Source organism: Ceratotherium simum, chromosome 27, assembly GCF_057802395.1.
Source record: "Ceratotherium simum simum isolate JZ-2026a chromosome 27, ASM5780239v1, whole genome shotgun sequence".
Taxonomy (NCBI): Eukaryota; Metazoa; Chordata; class Mammalia; order Perissodactyla; family Rhinocerotidae; genus Ceratotherium; species Ceratotherium simum.
The window spans coordinates 32,445,904-32,466,822 of record NC_141926.1 but is presented as its reverse complement, the minus strand read 5'-3'; the positions used below and the strand labels follow the sequence as shown (position 1 = coordinate 32,466,822).

Genomic DNA, 20,919 nt, shown 5'->3' with positions numbered 1-20,919 from the left:
TCTCTCATGTCCATCCCTTAAATGCTGGTTTCCCTTAGGCTTCTCAGGCTCCGTGAGCCCTCACTGGACCTCCCACCTTGTTTGGTTAATGACACCTGAGTCAAAATGTTCAAGGCATCCTCTTTCCTGCATCCATTACTGCATTTTGTTGATCCTACATTTTACCCCGCCACCATCATTATCTGGTTTCACTTCAGCACTTGTTCTCCCTTGCCTAATCTATTACAAAAGCTTCCAGCAGTCTTACCTTCATTAGCACTACTTTCTGTTAATTTCCGTTGCCCATGGGGGCCAGAATAATATTTAGAAATGCGTATTGATCATGTCTTTGAGCTGCTGAAGATCCCATTTTCAATAGAACCCACCATGTTTAGACTGTCAAGTCCAGATTGGGCATAGCTCCTGAAGCCTACAATCTGTGGGGGCTTTGCAGGCCCACTTCACAGCTCTGTGTGCCACACCCTACAATCCACTGTGTCAGCCCACCTGCCATTTGCCAACATTGCATTATTTTATGTGTCCCTACATCAACCTTAATGTATGTGCCCCCCCACATCAGATTGCTGAAGTTCACCTGCTGTGTCCTCGTGAACTCTTTGTGCTGTGTAAATGTCACAATTAAGCACCTAATGTGAGCTAACACAATTATCTTTTGTTTATTTCAGGGGGGCCAAATCCAGTCTGCCACCTGTTTTTGTAAATAAAGTTTTATAAGAATACAGCCAGACTCATTTGTTTACATATTGCCTATGACTGCTTTCCGGCCACAATGGCATTGTTGAGTAGTTGTGACAGAAAATATATGGCCTGCAAAAGCTAAAATGGTTACTATCTGATCTTTTACAGAAATAGTTGGCCAACTCCTGGCTCATATGATTGCCTTTCACAATAAAATGTAACATCCTGGAGTGTAAATGCTACATAGTTTATTAATCAATAATTAAATTCATAAATTTTTGTGATGTGATAAATGTAATTTATTGAATTACGTCAATACATTCAATACATGAATTATTGATCTTTGAAAGATATCATCATTAGGTATCTAAGGAAGGGAGGAATGAGTGAGTTATTGAATAAATGAATGTCAGAAGACCTGAGTTCCGACCCTGATGACTTTAGAGAAGATTTCTGGGACTGGATTTTTTTCCTCTAATAAAGGAGAAGGTTGAGCTAGAAATCTCTTCCAGCTCTCAAGATTGTGAATTTAGGTATTCCTGGAAAAGGGGTTGTGGTAAGCAAACAGACCTTCCCAACTTGAAAAGGGCGAAGAGGCCTTGTGATGCGATCCAGGGGAGGATCGTGGAAATGTGAAGTGGCTGTTCCTATTCATTTGTTTTCCTTACCTCAAACATCCCAATCACCTCTTCGAAAAAACTTACTTAAAATCCAAACCACAGCATAAATCAGGAAACAGCAGAGAAAGCCTGAAGTAAGGAGTAGGAAAGTCAGGCTAACCTGGTGGAGAATGCCAATACCACAATTCCTGGCAGTGGGAGGGAGAAAGAAACAGAGCTCAGGCCTTGCTTCTCTTTAAAGTATAGGCAACTGTTAGATCTATCCCTCACTTCTTCCCAGGCTTCACAGCTCTTTCACACTCTCAATGGAAAGAGGAGACAGCCTATGGGCAACCCTTATTGCCAGGGCCCCTCCATTTTCCCAGCCCCTGGACCTTCTAGTATTGTATTTGGTTTAGGAGTTTAAATAGGGTTTTTTTTTTTTTTTTTTTTTTTTTAATTGGAGTGAGTAACTGGAATACCTGGAGAAAGGGGGATGGAGAAATTGAAGGTAATTGCCACATGATTATTTAAGTGCATTTGTCCTCTTTTCCTTTGTGACACAAATCTATCCCCTTATCATAACCTGGAAGATAAAGTTGGTTTTTACGAATCCTAGTGTCTTCCTTTTCCTGAAAATATTGTCTTTTCGAAGACAAAGAAGAAATAAGGCAACGCAGATGTGTTAGCATGAAAATATAACAACTAATGTGTTATATAGTAATACGTATATATCATATGATAACATTATATAATATTTTAGACACATATGAATCACTGTAACCAGCATTATGTTTTGCTCCTGCTTTGTTTCTTGTTGTTGGGCAGCTAAATCTGTCTGATGCACACTAGATCATCATAAATGTATAAAGATAACCTGGGAGGTTGTTAGTTTAAAAAGACCACAACACCCTTATCAGAGTAGCTGCACGTGACCCTGACTTCCTCAGAGGCCTCTGAGATATGCACGCGGCATTTTAAGATTCACTATGGGCCAGTAATCATGGCTCACTTTCTTCACTAAATAATTAGCATTCCAAATGCAAGTCTAAACTAAAAGCCAGGATGTGAATTGTCAATCCTACTTCCTGTTGGAAATCACCCATACGTATGAAATGTTCTTTCAGTCTATGATGATATGGACACGTTCACTTTAAAAGTGTTTTTCTGAGGGAATCATAGTAGCATAAAAGTATTATCTATTCCTTTTGCAACATATAAGCCAGACTGTGGAAAATTTCCACTTGACCCGTACTTCAAACATCCCATAATATCTCTACAGTGTCAAATATGGAGATTTATTTTTAATAACTTCTGATAAGATAACACAGTTGGTTTAAGTTCAAGAGAAAAGAAAATAAGGAAAGCTCAAGATGACTAGGTGCAGAATTTCTATAACCAACATCTATTTCAAAGGCTCCAGATATCTGTGATACAGCTTACATTTAAATGCTTTAAATTTCAACAGTTCAGCAACATTGCTCTTCAAAGCATGTTGTTATCAACAATTTTAATAGTAAGTTGGCTCTGTTTTAACAGTGTTACTCTGGATTTCAAGCCTTCAGACATTTCCCCTACCCTTCCTTTCATCAAGAATGTTTGAGGGCCTTAGGACATTTCAGCCCTTTCCAGCACATGTGTTTATAGCATCCTGGATTAGAGTGTGGATTCTAGAGCCAGACTACGTGGGTTTGAATCCCAGCTTTGCCACTCACTCACTTTGTATAACCAGGCACAAGTTTCTTAATCTCTCTTGGGCGTCTCAGTTTCCTCATCTGTAAAATTTAGATAATAATAGTAACTACTTTGTAGAATTGTTGTAAGAATTAAATGAGTTAATACATGTCAAGAGCTCAGAACAACACCTCACACACTGTAAGCAAAGATAAATATTCATTTTTATTACAGATATATATACATATACATATGTACGTAGATATATAAATTATAAATCCATATTCTTCATTTGAAGTGAATTAGTCCTCAAATAACCATCATTTGCATAGTAAATTTCCTCAGTCGACTATCTGTGTGTCACAATAGGAACCATGGAGAGTGAAATGTCAGGTTCTTGCTTCTGAGGTAAATGAGGAGCATGGTGTTGCACTTTAACAAAGAAAATGAAACCGTAAAGAAAATCTCTGCAGAATCTGTAGTGCCCGTCTGTTTATTGTGGATCTGACGGCACATCATGCATCATCACCTCTTTTGCTGAGTTATGAAATGGAGTCAGTGTTGGAAAAGAACATCAGGAACGCCATCCTTGGACTCCAGTCTGCGTCTCTGGCACTGGTGGCCTCAGGCTGCCATTAATAACTGCTGATGTGCTTTGCATTCCCAACGCACAGTGAAAGAGGATTAACATCTGTTGTGCCAAAAAAACGTGAACACTAATATTTCTTAGAGTGGACATCTTTGTTTTACCAGATTTAATTCAGTAGCTTTCCTTTGTTTATGTAGGGATTTGTGGCATTTTACATTGTCACCATCAGAAAATGTTGACAAGCTTACAGAACTGTGCACTGAAACATTGATGAGGCTCTGCAAAATGTCACGGAGCCCCAAACTCACTATATCTGAAACGTGGTTTTGAAGAAAAGTATGCAAATGTGCTTACTGTGAAGGATCCATTGTCTAAGTAAAGGAGTTTGTTCCATTTTTTTAACGAAGTTATGAGAAGAATCATTATTTTTTAATGGGTCAAAAATGAAGAAATGCAAATTGTCTCAACTGTGGTACTCTTTAAGCTACTAAAACGCCGAAACATATATGTATCCATATTTTTAGATTCCATGTTTGACTGTTAGTCTCTGTGACTAAAGGCGGAATAGAGCATTGCAAACGGTACAGTATTTTAAGTCTGTAGCACAACTCTGCTAGTTTACAAAGTCGTGGCTATATAAACTGAGGCCCGTCCCAGAACATTACTACCTTGTCTGAAAAATAAAAGGAATAATAATATCATTCAGCATACTTGACCCAATTATTTGTGCGAATAATGAGATGAAGAGTTTGTTGGAATTCTGAAGAGGAAATATTATTTGCTATTTATATAACATTTGCTTTTATATATTTTTTTGTTTAGGCCAGGACTTCTCAACATCAGTGAACCTGCCACGCAGCCATGGCTGGCAGACACGTGGCCTAATACTGGCAACAACCACAATGACTGCTCTATCAATTGCTGTGCAGCAGGCAATGGGAACAGCGATAGCAACCTGACTACCTATAGTCGCCCAGGTTAGAGACAGAGACAGCTTGCTATGTGTGAGCATTGTAAGGAACTAGCTATAAGGAGATACATTTCTTTTCCTCTCCCTCCATTGGAAGGGAAAATTTGATCAACATTTTCATGAAATGCTAACTATTGTTTAGCAAACAAGCCTGATTCAAGTATTTTCTCCATCCCTATATCTCCACACCTCACCCTCCACCAAAAAAAGTTTCCCAGATTGCAGTGGGAGAATGGAGACTATAAACTCTAGAATAGACAGCAAATAAGGAAAAATGAAATTATGTAAGTATTCATCTTGATAAGAATGTATGCAGTTATAATTTTTAATTGTTATTATCTTCAAGATTTAGGGAATAAAACAGATCAAAAGGTCGATAAATGTATAGCTAGAATGAACCAAATTCTTTAATAGCAGTAACAATAATAATAATTGCAGTAATAACAAAAAATTATAAATGAAAATTAAATGAAATTCGAAATCAGATTTGAATAATATATTAGTAAATCCTGAGGATACAGGAAATAATCTTTTGCAGGTGTGTATGCATATATTTATTTTGTATTATATGGGTTTGGTTCAGAAATATGTGTGGGTACCTTACTTTGCTGAAATTTCATACTAAAACATGACAATAAAATATGGATGTAGAGGATGCAATATTTAAAAGAATAAACAGAAAATTACAAATGATTTTTTACAAAAAAGAAAACAACAAAAAAAGAAACCCTCAACATTCACAGCATGGCAAATATTAAAAGAATCATAAAGAATCAAAAGATGACTGTAGGAGTAAAATAACCCATGGAATTAAGGAAAAGGGAAATAGAAGATGGCATTTAAGTAAAAATGTTAAGCCCTGTAAAGATAAATCATAGTGCTAACTGTACGTCTACCCTTAAAACAAGTCCCAAGTCTCCACTGGATATGAATATGGATATGACATGTCCATGTGACCAAGTCCATGTTCTCCGGAGGTCCATATTCTAGTTGTCCAGACAGGTAGATGCTCACATAATTATAAATGAAAGAAAGACTATACTCTGCCTTATAGGAGAGGGAAAAAAATGATGATACCCATTTAAATTAATATGTAGAGCTGTGTTGTCCAATATGGTAGCCTCTGACTACAGAAGGCTATTTAAATTTAAATTAACTAAAATATAACTTAAAATTCAGTTCTTCATTCGCACTAGCCACATATCAAATGCTCAATACCCACATGTGGCTAGTGGCTACTGCGTTGGACAATGCAGAATAGAACATGTCCATCATCTCAGAAAGTTCTGTTGAATAGCACTCATTTAGAAGGACTGGTGAAGAAAAATGAGATTGCCGAAACCATATTGCCTTTAATAATATTTGTTAACCACTCTTAAACAAAATTTAATACCTAGAAATTAGCAATAAGAATTACTAGAAGGCAAATGAATCAAATATTCCTGCTCCTTGATCATTTATTGTTGAAATGCAGAGTAGTTGAATTCTGGAGGATAGAGAAGTTGCAAATTTTTCTTAAGATAATATTCATATTTACATCTTCAGTAGCAACCATGTTAATTTATCATTTTTAAGATATCCAGTTGAAAATCAATTCTCAAAGTGATCTGTTAACGTTTGTCATGATGAACTACATGAAAAAAATAATGGTATTTTTACCATTGTAACTTGACTAATTTTTTTATTTAAAAATATCTTAATTTTGAATTATGATTTTAGTTCCTTCTGCTGTTTTAATATTTTCAGCTGCAGCCTTTAAATATTTCTCTCTCTCTCTATATATAAATGATTTCATTCTGAAATATTTCAATGAAGGGAAAATTAGGGGGAAATTGAGATCGGAGACATATTAGGTATTATTTTAGGCTTTATTTGATTAAATTACCCTGGTTACTATGATTCATTTTGTCATCATCATTGTTGTTGTTATTGTCTTGGGGTGTCATTATGAAACTATGAAAAAATGATTATATATCACCCTGTCCTGATAATCATTATCCTACACGACCAGGAGAAAAACTAATAAAATTCTCCTGAGCACTGTTTACTATCACTTTACCTCTGTTCCTCATATCTTTTGAATGGAGGTACTTTATAAAATATTGAAATCTCAAGTTCTTTGATCTGAGAGCAGTTTTTTCCTTTGTCTGGATTCTCAACTTACATGCTTTGTTCTGTTGCTTTAACAGCTAGCTAGTAGCTTCAAATAGTTCAGTAACTCAAGATTAGAAAATTTAAATTTGGCACGTAAAGATATTCGTGTATATATTAATTTAGTGGAATTCCTATTAATGACGTTGTTAAAGGAAAATTAAATTATGTATTACTACAGAGCACTAACAGAAGTTAAAAATTATTTAGTCTCTATATAAATTCTGTGTATCCTCTCTTATTCCCTCAGTTTTTAGTTGTTTTCTTTAGAAAGTACATATGAATACTTGGCCCTTTTTGTTGATCTTATTTAAGCCCATTTGTACTTTACATAATTTTACTGTGACTCACAAAGCTACTTACAAAGAAATTTAAAACGAATAACCATGCAGAATGACTTTTTCCTTTTCCTCTCCATTGCACATAGCTGATTGTATAGCAAATTATAACAACCAACTGGATAACAAACAAACAAATCTGATGCTCCCTGAGTCAACTGTTTATGGTGATATGGACCTTAGTAACAAAATCAATGAGATGAAAACCTTCAATAGCCCAAATCTGAAGGATGGGCGTTTTGTCAATCCATCAGGGCAGCCCACTCCTTATGCCACCACCCAGCTCATCCAGTCCAACCTCAGCAACAACATGAACAATGGCAGCGGAGACTCTGGCGAGAAGCACTGGAAACCGCCTGGACAGCAGAAACAAGAAGTGCCACCAATTCAGTATAACATCATGGAGCAAAACAAATTGAACAAAGGTGAAGAGCTTTGTCTTCATCCTTTTCTGTATTGGTATCCTTAACCCTTCAGCCCAGCATGCCGAAACTTGTCTGGGACTAGCAAGTGTAATCTTTCTTTTGTTACTAAGGTTTTCTTATTTCTTTGGTTTCAAAATTTCCGGTGTCAAAGAGTTAATTAGCACAACAATAACCTTGGAAAACTGATTTAATAATAATATATAAGTATTTTCAAATGGTTTTGAGATTAATTTAAATTCAATTGTAGGTGAGGGATTGCTTAGGACAGACAATCTTTTACTCATAAGGCAGACGTACCACCGTCACAATATCTCCCATTTTAAATAAATAGACTATCGCATTCTTTCCACTCAAGAATGGAAGATAACTGCATCTATATGATCATATAAACAAATGGCATTTTTATATCAAACTGAAGAAAAATAATTAGACTTGAACTGGAGAAGTGGTTCAATTTGTTGTAGTTCTCCTACCTCATGTGGTTACTAAGACTACTGCAATGTGTGATTTTAGAACCTGAATTTCTTTGGTTGACCTGACGGAAGTCTGTTAGGATAGAACCTAAAGTAAATTGAGTTTAGTGTTAACATGTAGCAGCAGAAGAGTATTTTATGGCCTGAGGGGAATGTTTCTCTATTGTAATATGTGTGAGTTGGAATAGATAGGTATTTGATTTCTTTGTAGTCCTTCAGGCTGCTACTTTAATAACATGATTTGCAAAGTTATACCTCTAGGGAAAAAGGAATTACTCTAATTTGAATAGATCAGGGCAATTTTGTAGAAGTGTCCAGGTAAAGGATATATTTTATTGTAGATAATTAAAGACATAGATTTATTTTCTTTAGGCTTGAGTTGGGACCATATTTTTAAAAAATAAAACTTGTTACAGTTGGAGATTTCAAAACGATAGCATAAGACAAATATTTCATTTGATTAAGTTAATGTTATATGTTTTCATTTAATAGTACAGTCATCTAGCTTTTACCAAGTTTAAAAAAACACTTGATTGGTATAATAATCCAATTTAATAAGTGTTTGTTAAGACTCTTGCACAAGTTCATGACAAAGGCTGACAAAGATGAATAGGACAGTTTCTGCAATCATAGAGTTTATAGTGGAGATTCAAACTATTGTTCCATTATTCCTCTGTAGTATATCGCTTTACTTTGGATTTTGGAAAGCTCTGACAGTCCTCAGCACAAATATTTCAGAGCTCTGATTTATTGTTTATACTGCTTGTAAACAGACTTGGTATGTCAGACTATAATAAAGACCCTGGAATGCAACTAGACTGACAGATTATTACTCAGTACATTCCAGTGGTGAGTTTGTCATTTGAATTTTCACCATTGCCTAAGTAAGCAAAGCATTTCTGTGGCAGATTGAGATACATTTTTTCTTATCATGAATATATCTTTTATTAAATAGAATCTTGCTGATTTCAGTTTTATTTTATTTTTTTCGATTTGCAGATATAATATTTTCCTGATTTCTTATTGATAAAATTATTTTGTTACTATGTTTTTAAAGTTAACAAGTCAAGCAAATCTGATTTCTGCCTTAGCTGATTTATCAATATTTCAAAGAGATGAAATAGTCCTTCATATGATTCGTCTACACCTATGTTTAGTCTGGTTCATGTAAAGGAGATGATGCAAAGAATTTGTATTTTATAAATCTTAAAGGAGACATGTTTAAAGGTCTTTATCTTTTGTTGACTTTTCCTCTTGAACACCTACGTACATCTTAGCAAGTGATCAATGCGATGGTTTAAATGTCTAATTGTTGGTAAATGATTGAGGCACCAAAGAAAAAATAAAGGTTTAATTTTTTTCCATCTGAAATGTCTAGATTATCGAGCGAATGACACAATTCCTCCAACTATCCCATACAACCAATCATACGACCAGAATACAGGAGGATCCTACAACAGTTCAGACCGGGGCAGTAGTACGTCTGGTAAGTAAGGGGAACCAAAGAGAAAGTCATCCTCTCCTTTAGAAATATGGTACATTCCAGAATTATGAATTGAATGCTAATGAACTCGTGTACGTGTATGACATGGCTGATCACTTTATATAATTTGACTCTTACAGGCATGGGTCTTGTTTTAGCAATTTGAAAGACTGTCCACTCACTAAATCATTTTATGTTCTATTTGGTAACAAAGATTGAGGATCCTATTTTCCTCCTTGTTAAGGAGCTTTGGTAAAGTCAGGAGCATGAACTAATCTTTAAATGCAGTTGAAACTTCTTTTTTCCCCCTTGGCCAAAATATAACTAAAAATGCTGCACATGTAGTTAATCTGCTAAGAATGTCACCATTTGAAGCAAGAATATAAACGCCTGTAAAATTTGCGTACACTTGAGCAGAATCAAAAGCCTAAGAGACACTATTAGAAGATCTATGTACAATAGGAACCTGCCTCAGTTAATAATCTCTCTACTATCCTTCAGTTCTTACTCTAAAATCTCATAAAGCAAACTCCCAACTTAAGTCTGTAAATGCCTCAGAAGCCTCATTGAGGCTTCTTCCCTGTGGTCTTCATGCTGTTACAGCTGTTTGCCAGCTGTTTTCCTGATAGGGGCTGCACATGGGAGCTTGCTGGTACTTAAGTCCTGTTTTTCTAATTAAAAGCAGTTCATTATTAGAACTAACATGTGGCAAGTCACACCAGGATGAGAACAAAACCAATTGATCTTGACTCGAGAATGTTTCTCCAGGAGAGGGTAGAAGTATCACTTCCCAGCAGCTGGATTAAAGTTGTTGCTAGATGCCCTTAGCCAAGTGTCTCTACCCTTCTTCTGTAATGAATATACATTTGCATTTTACTGTGTTCTCTTGACTAAGGCATGCTGATGTGGCATTTTCTGGCTATGTTTTGTCACTGATTGAAACTGTTCCTATTTGAATTTAAAAAGCTTAGAAATAGCCCTTTACCTTTTCAGATCTACTCTTATTCTATATGTTGTTCGATTTTTTTTTTTAACAATTAAAATCTTATTAAATGACTTTTTTCTGTCTTTTTTAAAGTGAGTGAACCCTGAATTAAGAGAAAATTTTCAAGGATCTACTCTTGGGAAAACCATAGAAAATATTGTAATATTTGCGCTCTCATGCTGTTTCATCTTTAAATTCTTAGCCACTTAGCAAGAAAATCATATCTTAATGGAAAAAAAATGATTCTAGGTCATTAATATTCACTTGATTTTCTCCATACCTCAGCTTAGATACCTAGATCTTGATGTTCTGCTGCTATTTATCATTTGGTGTTCTGTGAATACTTGGTAAAAAGATACAAAGATGTGAAATCTGGTGGTAATTAGGGGAAGGAACAAAGGAAGTAAATGAGGTGTAGGAGACATTTGTGATGTTAGGCCTCTCAGGACGAATGGAGTTGTTAGAGCAAATGTGTGCTGGGAAATCAAGAGGAAGGCTCTGGATACAATCAACGCCGCAGTATAAGCACAGCCATTCCAATACAGGACAACTGAGTGGAGGAAGAAAGAATGGAGACATACAGGCAGAGGAGTCAATCATAATTTATTAATAACAGCCTGTCCTTCAACCCACACTTGGGGTAGTAACATACCAGTGCAAGAGCATCTAGCTTAACAAACACTGCCATTTGACTGAAAATTCCCAAGTGTCTTAAAAAAAAAATAAGGCTCATTGAATATACCAAGACCTGTTTCATGCACCATGTAACTTGGACCTGTTTCAGAGAGGTTTAAAAAAAAAGAAAAAGACCAAGAGAATTCACTGAATTTAGGGATCATATGAAAAAAATAATTATATACTCATTGTCTGTAATTTACACAAGAATCTAAAATGTATCATATTTGAGGAGGAGGATAAAGATAATTTTATCTCAAAATATCTTTTGACACAAAGTTATTTTAAAATGAATACTCTAGGGGCCGACCCGGTGGCACAGGCGGCTAAATGCGCATGCTCTGCTGCGGCAGCCCAGGGTTCGCCGGTTCGGATCCCGGGTGTGCACCGACGCACCGCTTGTCAGGCCATGCTGTGGCGGCGTCCCATGTAGAGTGGAGGAAGGTGGGCGTGAATGTTGGCTCAGGGCCAGTCTTCCTCGGCAAAGGGGAGGAATATTGGCAGATGGTAGCTCAGGGCTGATCTTCCTCACAAAAATAAATAAATAAATAAATACAATGAATACTCTAAAATGTGCAGCTACCTATGTTTAAAGAATATGCCAAATCTAAAATCAGAACACTAGGGCACTGGAATTCATTGGGCTATTTCAAACTTCTAAGAATGTTCAAGTAACATCATTTTACTGTAAGCCATAATTTTATAGAAGCAGTGGCTAAAAACACTTCTATCCCTTTTTAAAAATCATTTTTCTGCTTCTTTTGTTGTTAGTTATATTAGCTCTTCCAGCAATTATTTTCATCTGCACCTGCCTTTCTGACGAAAACTAGTAATTTCATTGTACCTAAAACAGTTCAATGGACAAGTACAAATTGTATATATTCAGTGATTTAATGCAACAGTGGAACTCTAATAGATCGTATCTGTATCATATTGTATTTTAGGTTCCAGCAATTAAATAATAGAAAGGCACTTCAGAAAATATGTCTACAGCTCATTTGTTTTAGATGATAATCCATAATGCAATTAATTGCTGTAAGAAGATCACTATTAATGATATGACTTGTAAAATTCATTTATGGTTTTATTGCTATTTTGCTATTTATCTTGTAGTTAAACTTGGCGATACCTCACATCTTCTATTGTACAAAGTTCTGTTTAAAATCAATGAAGAAAAGTGTGTTTATCTTTCTATACCTATATGAATTATAACATCATTTTTACAGAAAATAATTAACCTGTAGATAACAGAAAAATTTGAAAGGCCAGAGATAAAAGACTTGCGTTTTATTTCTTTTCAAGGGAGTCAAGGGCACAAGAAAGGGGCACGAACACCCAAAGTACCGAAACAGGGTGGCTTGAACTGGGCAGATCTGCTTCCTCCTCCCCCAGCGCATCCTCCTCCACACAGCAATAGTGAAGAGTATGGTATTTCTGTAGATGACAGGTAAGAGGAATCTCAGAACAGATGTAAGTCGAATAATACAATTCCTTAAACCCATATTAAGGAATTGTTAAACTTGATCACCAAGGGGAGACTGTTTCTTAAGGTCCATGAACATTTGTCTCTGAATAAAATAGTAATGATATTTCAGCAAGACTTGAAAACCCTCCTTGTGCTGTCAAAAAACGAATTTGTGCCTTGGAAGCTTCTTTTGTAACTAAGAATCATGAATCATGAATATATATATGTACACACACACAGGCACAGACAAACAATTTTTTTTTGGTGAGGAAGATTTGCCCTGAGCTAACATCTGTTGCCAATCTTCCTCTTTTTTCACTTGAGGGAGATTAGCCCTGAGCTACATCTGTGCCAGTCTTCCTCTATTTTGTATGTGGGTTGCTGCCACAGCATGACTGATGAGTGGTGTAGGTCCGTGCCTGGGATCCGAACCCGGGAACCTGGGCCACCGAAGCAGAGTGCGCCGAACTTAACCACTATGCCACGTGGCCAGCTCCTGTAATTTTTCATTTCTGAACAAAGCTTATCTAATACACTTATTTTCTCCATTAAGGCATATTGCAGCCTTTTTGCCCTTAGGAACACTAGACAGCACTATAGCACTGCACTTAGGGGCCATTTTAAACAGGGAAATCACCAATATACAGCAAAATAACCAAAAAAAAAGGAGAACAATGTGGCACTATATAGACCATTAGAAGAACACTTGTTTCCAGTATGAAAGCTAAAACAAAAAGGCAGAGTGTTGCCTTGTTTGACCTCTGCTAGGAATGTGTGCATCAGGTAACTCAAATTTTTTGCCTTTCTGTGCATGTCCGTGAATGACTGCGAAAGTGCTTCAAGACTTTGGGTTACAAATAAATTTTAGGGAGTAGGTGAATTTGCAGATGTGGAATCTGCAAATAATGAGGATTGACTGTATTTTTAAAAATTCATTTTCTATGCTATATTAACATCATTTAGTGCTATTTTAGTCCATCAAAAGAAGGACTAAACTGAAATGAGTGGATACAGTTTTAAAAAAACTGACAGGAGGTACAACTGTGCCCCAAAGGGAAAGACTGATTCTAACTAGGAAGAATGAAAGTTTCCTAATCTGCTAGCTTCTGTTCTTGATCTTGACAAATGAGAAGGTTCTCAATCAGGAGGAGGGGGGTTTTATGGGCATTGGGACCGCACAGAGATGTGGACTCCTGGGGAACTAACATGAAACACATGGGAGGGAGGGAGAGGAAGCTGGGAGGGCAAGTGTAAGCCAGATTATGCAGATACTTGAATGTCTTCTTTAGGCACTTGTATTTTATTCTCCAGACAAATAGAGAGCCATTGATTACTTTGGAGCAAGTGAACAACCTGAGAGTGGTGCATATTATAATAAATTTTGGAAGCAATGTGAGGATGAGAAGGGAAAAGTAACCGGAGGCAAAGAGATCGATTAAAAGGTTATTGCAGTAGCACATACAACAGATTTTAAAAATGAAATCAATTCTGGAGATTTTTTAGAGATGGAATAGAGATGACTGGGGAACAGTTTGAGGTAGGAGAGAGACGGGAATAAGTCAAGATGACTACAAGATTTCTAGTTTGGATGACTGAACAAATAGCTGTGTTATTTGTGGATACAGGAAACATATGGAAAAGAGTCAAAGAAGGAGATGGTGGGATTAGCGAAGTCAAAGAAGATACAAAGAAATCACTTTATGTGAGCATCAGCTTCCTGAGTTTGAGTAAACAAGGCAGGTGGTGGAGAATGACCGAGAGAGAGGGGTAACATGAACGCAATTTATACAACGCAGTAAATCACTGCCATTCTAATCTATAACCATATGCCCTGGGGTAGGAGAAAAGATAAAGGTGTGAATGTTTCCCAAATCCATCTAGAGCTTCCACAGAGCTCTAGCAGAGGAGTAGAGGGGGCATTTTATTGTTTATGGAGTATTTTATTTATTGTGTTTTTCATTCACCATCCTAAATGCAAGCCAACTACTTCATCTCGTGCTCCGTTGAAGAAATAGCGGTCTGTTATAATTTCAGAGGAAAAGTGGGTTGTATTGGGCTAAATAAGCTGATCTCCAGTATATCTCCCTCTGAAAGGATTTTCAAGAGTAATTTTTCTCAGAATTTAGCACATCATCTTTGGGTCACCTGCAAGACCATCCTTGAGTCATCCTTTAGAGATCATGTTGAGTTGGAGAGAGAGAATATGTCAAACACATTTGGGAAGTAATAAGTTAAACTATGTTAAATAGATTTCTTTATTCCATGACTTCTCAAAGGCTGTAATATACCAATGTAAATTATAATCCCTCAGAGAAAAAATATTATATGTAGCAATTCACAAACCCTGGTGACAGTGAACCATTTTTTTTTAGCAATATCTCCTTAATGTGACCCAGACCATTCAGATTTGAAAAGCAGTTCAAAGCTGACATTCCACTAACTATACAAATAGTTTATTTGAATAACCTGAAGTAAATCTAAGTATCCTTATAAATTGTTTTAGCTATGATCAAGAGATGCCATGTCCTGTGCCACCAGCAAGGATGTATTTGCAACAAGATGAACTAGAAGAGGAGGAAGACGAACGAGGCCCCACTCCCCCTGTGCGGGGAGCAGCTTCCTCTCCAGCTGCCGTTTCTTACAGCCATCAGTCCACTGCCACTCTGACCCCCTCTCCACAGGAAGAACTCCAGCCCATGTTACAGGATTGCCCAGAGGAGATGGGCCACATGCAACACCAACCTGACAGGAGGTATGTTGTCACTAGCCTTCTTTGCTGACAAATCAGAGAATTGCCACTCCTAAGTGGCATATATAGAATGCAATTATATGAAGTAATTTTCATATCACGTGAGCCTTTTTTCCAGTATCATCACACAGTAAGCCCTGGTAATTAATATATCAAGTAATATTGTTGACCAGCACATTAGATTAATTGATCCCAGTGAACTTGCAACCGTAAAATAATGTGCATTAATGCTCACCCACTTATGATAATCGCATTCATAAACACATGGAGATCATCTGGTAAATATATGGGTTACTAATCTTGAAACATTTTATTGATGATGGCTATTTTTGTATTTTAGTTTTCCTTATGCATGGTTAAGTCACTTCTCTGGTCTATGGAAAATAGATTTCCTCCTGTCTTTTTAAATTAAGTCTGCAAAATGATTTGTTCCCTCATAGCTGTAATGTTGCAGAAGAATGAGTTTGGTATTTTCATTTTGTGTTGACCTCAGCTACCTTTTATTTTGGTTGAGATATTAGGTTGGAATCCTTTTGTTCAAGTTACTAAATAATTTGTGTGTGACTTAGACTTATTTAAATCTGTATATTCAGCATTGCCAACCAATACATTTTTGTTATACACAAATACTTCACTTGTCATTTCTACCACATAAAAGCTATTACTGCATCATGTTAGCTTTTCTCTCATTGTTAACGATTTTGTTTGTACAATTTTATAGCCGTTGACACATTATATTATGTATATATATATATTACTTTCTGTATTCCTAATATCGTTTGAAACTGAGTATATTATTTGCCTTATAAGATCTCCCTTCAATATTCTTGAATAAATAACAAATTCTGGTTTATGCTGCTTGAATTCCATAGATTAAAATGGAATTTGCAATGTTTATTAACTATTCTATCAGTAAGAGGTTATTACCAAATTCAAATCGTATGCTCTCTAAAATGAAGGAAGTAGTTAAACCTTCTATGTGACAGAGGAAGTTGGATTGCTATACATTTAAATTCAATATTATTAACCCACATAACTTCATGAAGATTGAGAACAAATAAGGCATCTCTTTTCCGTATTAAGGTTACAGACCATCTCTACCACTCGTATTTGAAGCAAATACTAATAAAAGCTATTAGCTCTGAGATGTCTCAGCATTCTCCTTTCATTCTCTCAAATTACCTATTTCCTCACCTTTCCCCTATGTTACAAGTGGTACCTGATATCTTCTTCCTGGCAAGCCTCATCTTTTGTGTTGCTTATGTCAACCTCTCCACCTTCCTTGAAAACAATCAAAAATCAGTTTACCTTGATCTGTTCTGACTTTTCAGCCTCTTCCTCTTCATTCAATCCTTCTTTCTCACTGTTAATCCTACTACTTTTTAAACTTTCCCTAGCCTCCTATCATGCTCTTCTTCTCTCCTACTCCTTAGAATTGTTTAACTAGTTCTGCCTTCCTAATTCCCATTCCCACCCCAGCCCACTGCATTCTGGCGTATACCATTTTGCTTCCATCAGTCTACTGCAGGCAACTTCCTAATGGTCAATCTAAAGGCTTCTCATTCTTTATCATCCTTCAGCTTTCTGCAGTGATGGCAATTTATAAGTTGTGAGAATCAAATGAGATAGTGTACATAAGGATCTGAAGGAGGGTAAGTATTCAACAAATATTAGTTCCCTACCATCCTCACCCTATGCTATCACCCCATTGCTTGGTTCAACTACTACTTATAGTCTGATGGCTTTCAAATTGACTTAGCCAGCCCAGCCCTTTTTCTTGAGCGCCACTGTGGTATTGTCACTTGGACATCTCAGACTACACATGTCCCAAACCAAATTCTTTGTCTTTGCACTTTACCTTTGAAACTTGCTCTTTCTCCTCCTTTGTTGGCTATCTTGTTTAGAATTATCAATCCTTATTTATCTGACCAGTGTTAAAAATAAAGTAGCCAAGGGAATAGGCAGAATCACAAAAAATGCCTTTCTCATTTTGAAATCAGCTTAATTATCCTGTTGTTTAATGTCGTCTGTTCTCTTCGTACATTCTCCAAATTAAATTATTCACCAAGTCCAAAATATCTCTTGGTTTTATTACTTTGTTTCCATTCCTGCAGCTCCTTAGGCAGGCGCTCCGTCCCTATCTCTTGAAATACTGCCATATCCTTGAACTGATCTCCCTATCTCTTCTCTCTCCCCTTTGCTGTCCACTCTCCACATTATCTTTCTTTATATACACGTCTGGTGATGTTATTTCCCACTCAGAGTGAAGTCATACTTTTTAGCCCAATATTTAAAACCTTTCACAATCCTTTCCCCATTACTTTCTTCTTTCTTCCCAATTCCTCCACATACCCTCTTTTCTCATTAGTCTGTTTGAAATTCCCTGAATATCATCAATATCCAGGTCAGCAATGCCACTTCCTGGCCCACAGAGGGCTGCTCCAGAGTTAGCAGGAGGGGCAGGCCACTCTTGCCTCTCATGGCCATCCATCACCAAAATCCTCGACTTGCTTATTGTCCTTGCTAAGCACGTGTCTTGCACGTGCTGTTTCTTTGATTGCCTGGCAAGCATTCTCATCTTTCCAAGCCCTGTTCAAATGCATCCTCTCTGTGAAACTTTCCTTGGGTCATCTGGCAAAGATCAACCCATCCTTTTGTTTACCCTTCACAATGGTCTGTTCACAGCTCTGCTAACATACTAAACAGTTTTCATGTTGCTTTAGCATTTGCTATTTGTATCTCTGTTTCTCTATTTAAATTAAAAGCTCTTTGAGGGCAGAGCTCATGTCTTACTCATGTTACTGAGTTCCACAAAGCTTTCTTCAGCCAGTGTTTGATGAATGGAATCTGATACTACAGGAGAATTTGGAGTTGACCTACCCCTTGTGGTTTTAGGGGGATGAATACTTGTATGAACTCAGTGTGGACATGTATAATTGGGAAATGCATTGGGTACCTGCACTTAAAATCCTGTTTGACTATATTCAGCCTTTTTTAAAAGGTATGATTTTCAACCTATAAAGCAATTAAGAATTTTATTTCCAGGATTGTTGCTGGAAATAATACTGGACATTAATAAGAAGTAGATGAAAGTGTATGAAATAAAAAACTATTACTGCTCTTTTATGATGAAGGTATAATCTATATGTTTACAATAGAAATTTTGAAAATACAGATAAACAAATGAATATACAAAAATACCAATGATCTCTTTAGTCAGATAGCCACCTTTAAGACCTCAGTAAAGATCTTTTAAATCCCTCATCTCTACATGTACTCACATTGCTTTGAATTTATGATATGCTAATATTATTTTAAAAACTACTCTTTCCACTGAACAGTGTATTTTTCCATGTCAATAACTTTTTAAGATACTCATGTTAAACAAATGTGTACTTTAATTTATTTAAATAATTCCTTAATGTTGGACATTTAAGTCATGTCTACCTCTTTGGTACTATATACAGTGCTATGCTTCCCATCTCTAGTTAAGTCCTTGAGTGAAGCCTCTTCTCAAACCCTTGACCTATTGGAATGTCTGCCCCATCAGTAGATGACTTCTGTTTCTCATCATCCTGCCACTCCCCTAAGGAAGCAGTCATTAGAGATAGAAAGCTATCTCTTTATGGATTTCATTCTAGAGCTTCAGACCTATATAGCCAAGTCCTTGTTCCCACAGATTTTTACTGCTTGGCTATCACTCAGAGCAATACATATATCTACAGCCATAAAAGCACTTTTCTACATCCAACAGCCATTTTCTCTTGCCTATATTACTGTAATGGGCCATAAGCGGTCTTGTTGTCTTTAGCCTTGCCCCTTCTTCAGTCTAATCTTCCTACTGCAGACTAAAGAGGCCTTAACTAAAATGCAACACTGATCAAGTCTCTCCACTGCTTAAAATCTCTGAATGGCTTCCCATTTCCCTTAGAATAAAGGCGAGATTCCTTAATGTAGCAACCAAGGCCATTTTTGATCTGACCTCTCCGTGCCTTCCCATCCTTATCCATTGCTGCTCTCCATCTCACTGTTCCTGTGCCTTCACTCTAAATTTCTTCCAGTTCCTGGAATGACCTGTGTTCTCACCCACCTCTAGGTCTTTCCACATGCTCTCTCACCTTCCTGGAACATCATTATCCCCTCTCTCTTTTGGAGCTAACATTTATGTATCCATTAGGTCCAAGATTAAATGGCAAATACTCTTCATAGAATCTTTCCCTGATATCCCAACTATGAGATAGGAGCCAATACTGTGTGTGTTCCCACAATACCCTAGATATCCTCTCTGATGGAGTTTTGTTAGTACTGCATTATCGTTGCATATTTAATTAATTGTTTGTCACCTCCATTGGACTACAAGTCTCTTCAGTTAAGGTACATATCTATTTTATTTAGTTGAATTTCTAACATAGTACCTGAGTTCCTGTTTCTATTGCTGCCTAACAGATTACATACTCTAAAACTTAGTCACCCAAAACAACGTTTTATTTTACTCACAATTCCATGAGTCAGGAATTCTGAAAGGATTCACCTCGGCGATTCATCTCCAAGCCACGTGGCTTCATCTGGGCTGTTGGGGCTGGAAGAACTACTTCCAAGTTAGTTTCTTTACTCATATGTCCGATGTCTCAGTGCTGTGTGGCCTATGTCTGTCTCCACATGGAGTCTAAACCTCCAGGGTCTCTCCACATAGCCCATGCTTCTCATAACATGGGAATCGCAAGGTAGTAGCACTTATTATGTGGAAACAGGCTGTCAAGTAGGCAGGAAGAGGAAGTTGCCAGGCCAGTTAAGAGTTACATTTCTGCCACATTCTATTGGCCAAAGCAGTCACAGGGTCCACTCAGATTCAGGAGTGTAGAACTAAACTCCCTCTCTTGCTGGGAGGGTGGCAAATTCTTATCCCAGAAGAGCATTTGGCATGGGAGATATTGTTATGGACATCTTTGCAAAATACAGTCTGCCACGGCTTGATACACAGTTAGCTTTATAAGTATATATGCCTTAAAATGGAATCCTTTCATATCTCAAAGTACAAAGCATTTCCAAAGCTCTTGTTGCTTGGATCCCTTTGGTTTTAGAACCTAGCAAAGTCTTCACCATAGCAGGTGCACAGTAAGTGTTTAAAGAATGAATACATCGTTTTTTTACTTGATTAGGGGCATATATAAATAGTGGGATGTGTATTAATAAGATATTACTGAACTAAAACCATTATTATAACACTGCAATATTTAATTAAGCATTTCAGACTTGCATTATTATGGATATTGCAATTTTGGCATTCTAATGAACTTATAGGATATTCCATTTTTGTTTAAAACTAGGTAAACTAGGGGACCAACATAATAGGAATCTTTCTTCTCTCTTTTCAGACAATAACTATGAAAATAATGTAATTAAACTTATTTACATATATTGTTTCAAAAAGTGTCTGGTACTATTGAGTTGACTGTAGTTGATATTTATTAAAAAATCTCTTGAAAAGTAAAAATAATGTTCATGTATAGAATAGGAAATTTACTGATATTTTATGAATAAAGACAAAGTGAATATGATATTGTTGGAAGGAAAAGAAAGTAAGAAGGCACAGGAAAATTAATATCTTGTCTATTTACAAACCAGGTAATGGTTAATTATACAAAGTATTGAAGCTATACTAGTT

General features: G+C 36.6%; 1 protein-coding gene across 1 annotated transcript in view; it reads left to right on the top strand.

Annotated features, from left to right (window-relative positions):
• Positions 1-20,919, top strand: part of ROBO1 (roundabout guidance receptor 1) — a 480,852-nt gene that overhangs the window by 436,016 nt on the left and 23,917 nt on the right. Inside the window, exons 20-24 of the mRNA XM_087418208.1 lie at positions 4,363-4,517; positions 7,089-7,424; positions 9,276-9,383; positions 12,343-12,487; positions 15,009-15,257. Coding sequence (XP_087274334.1) covers positions 4,363-4,517; positions 7,089-7,424; positions 9,276-9,383; positions 12,343-12,487; positions 15,009-15,257 — 993 coding nt within the window. The remainder of the gene's footprint in view (positions 1-4,362; positions 4,518-7,088; positions 7,425-9,275; positions 9,384-12,342; positions 12,488-15,008; positions 15,258-20,919) is intronic.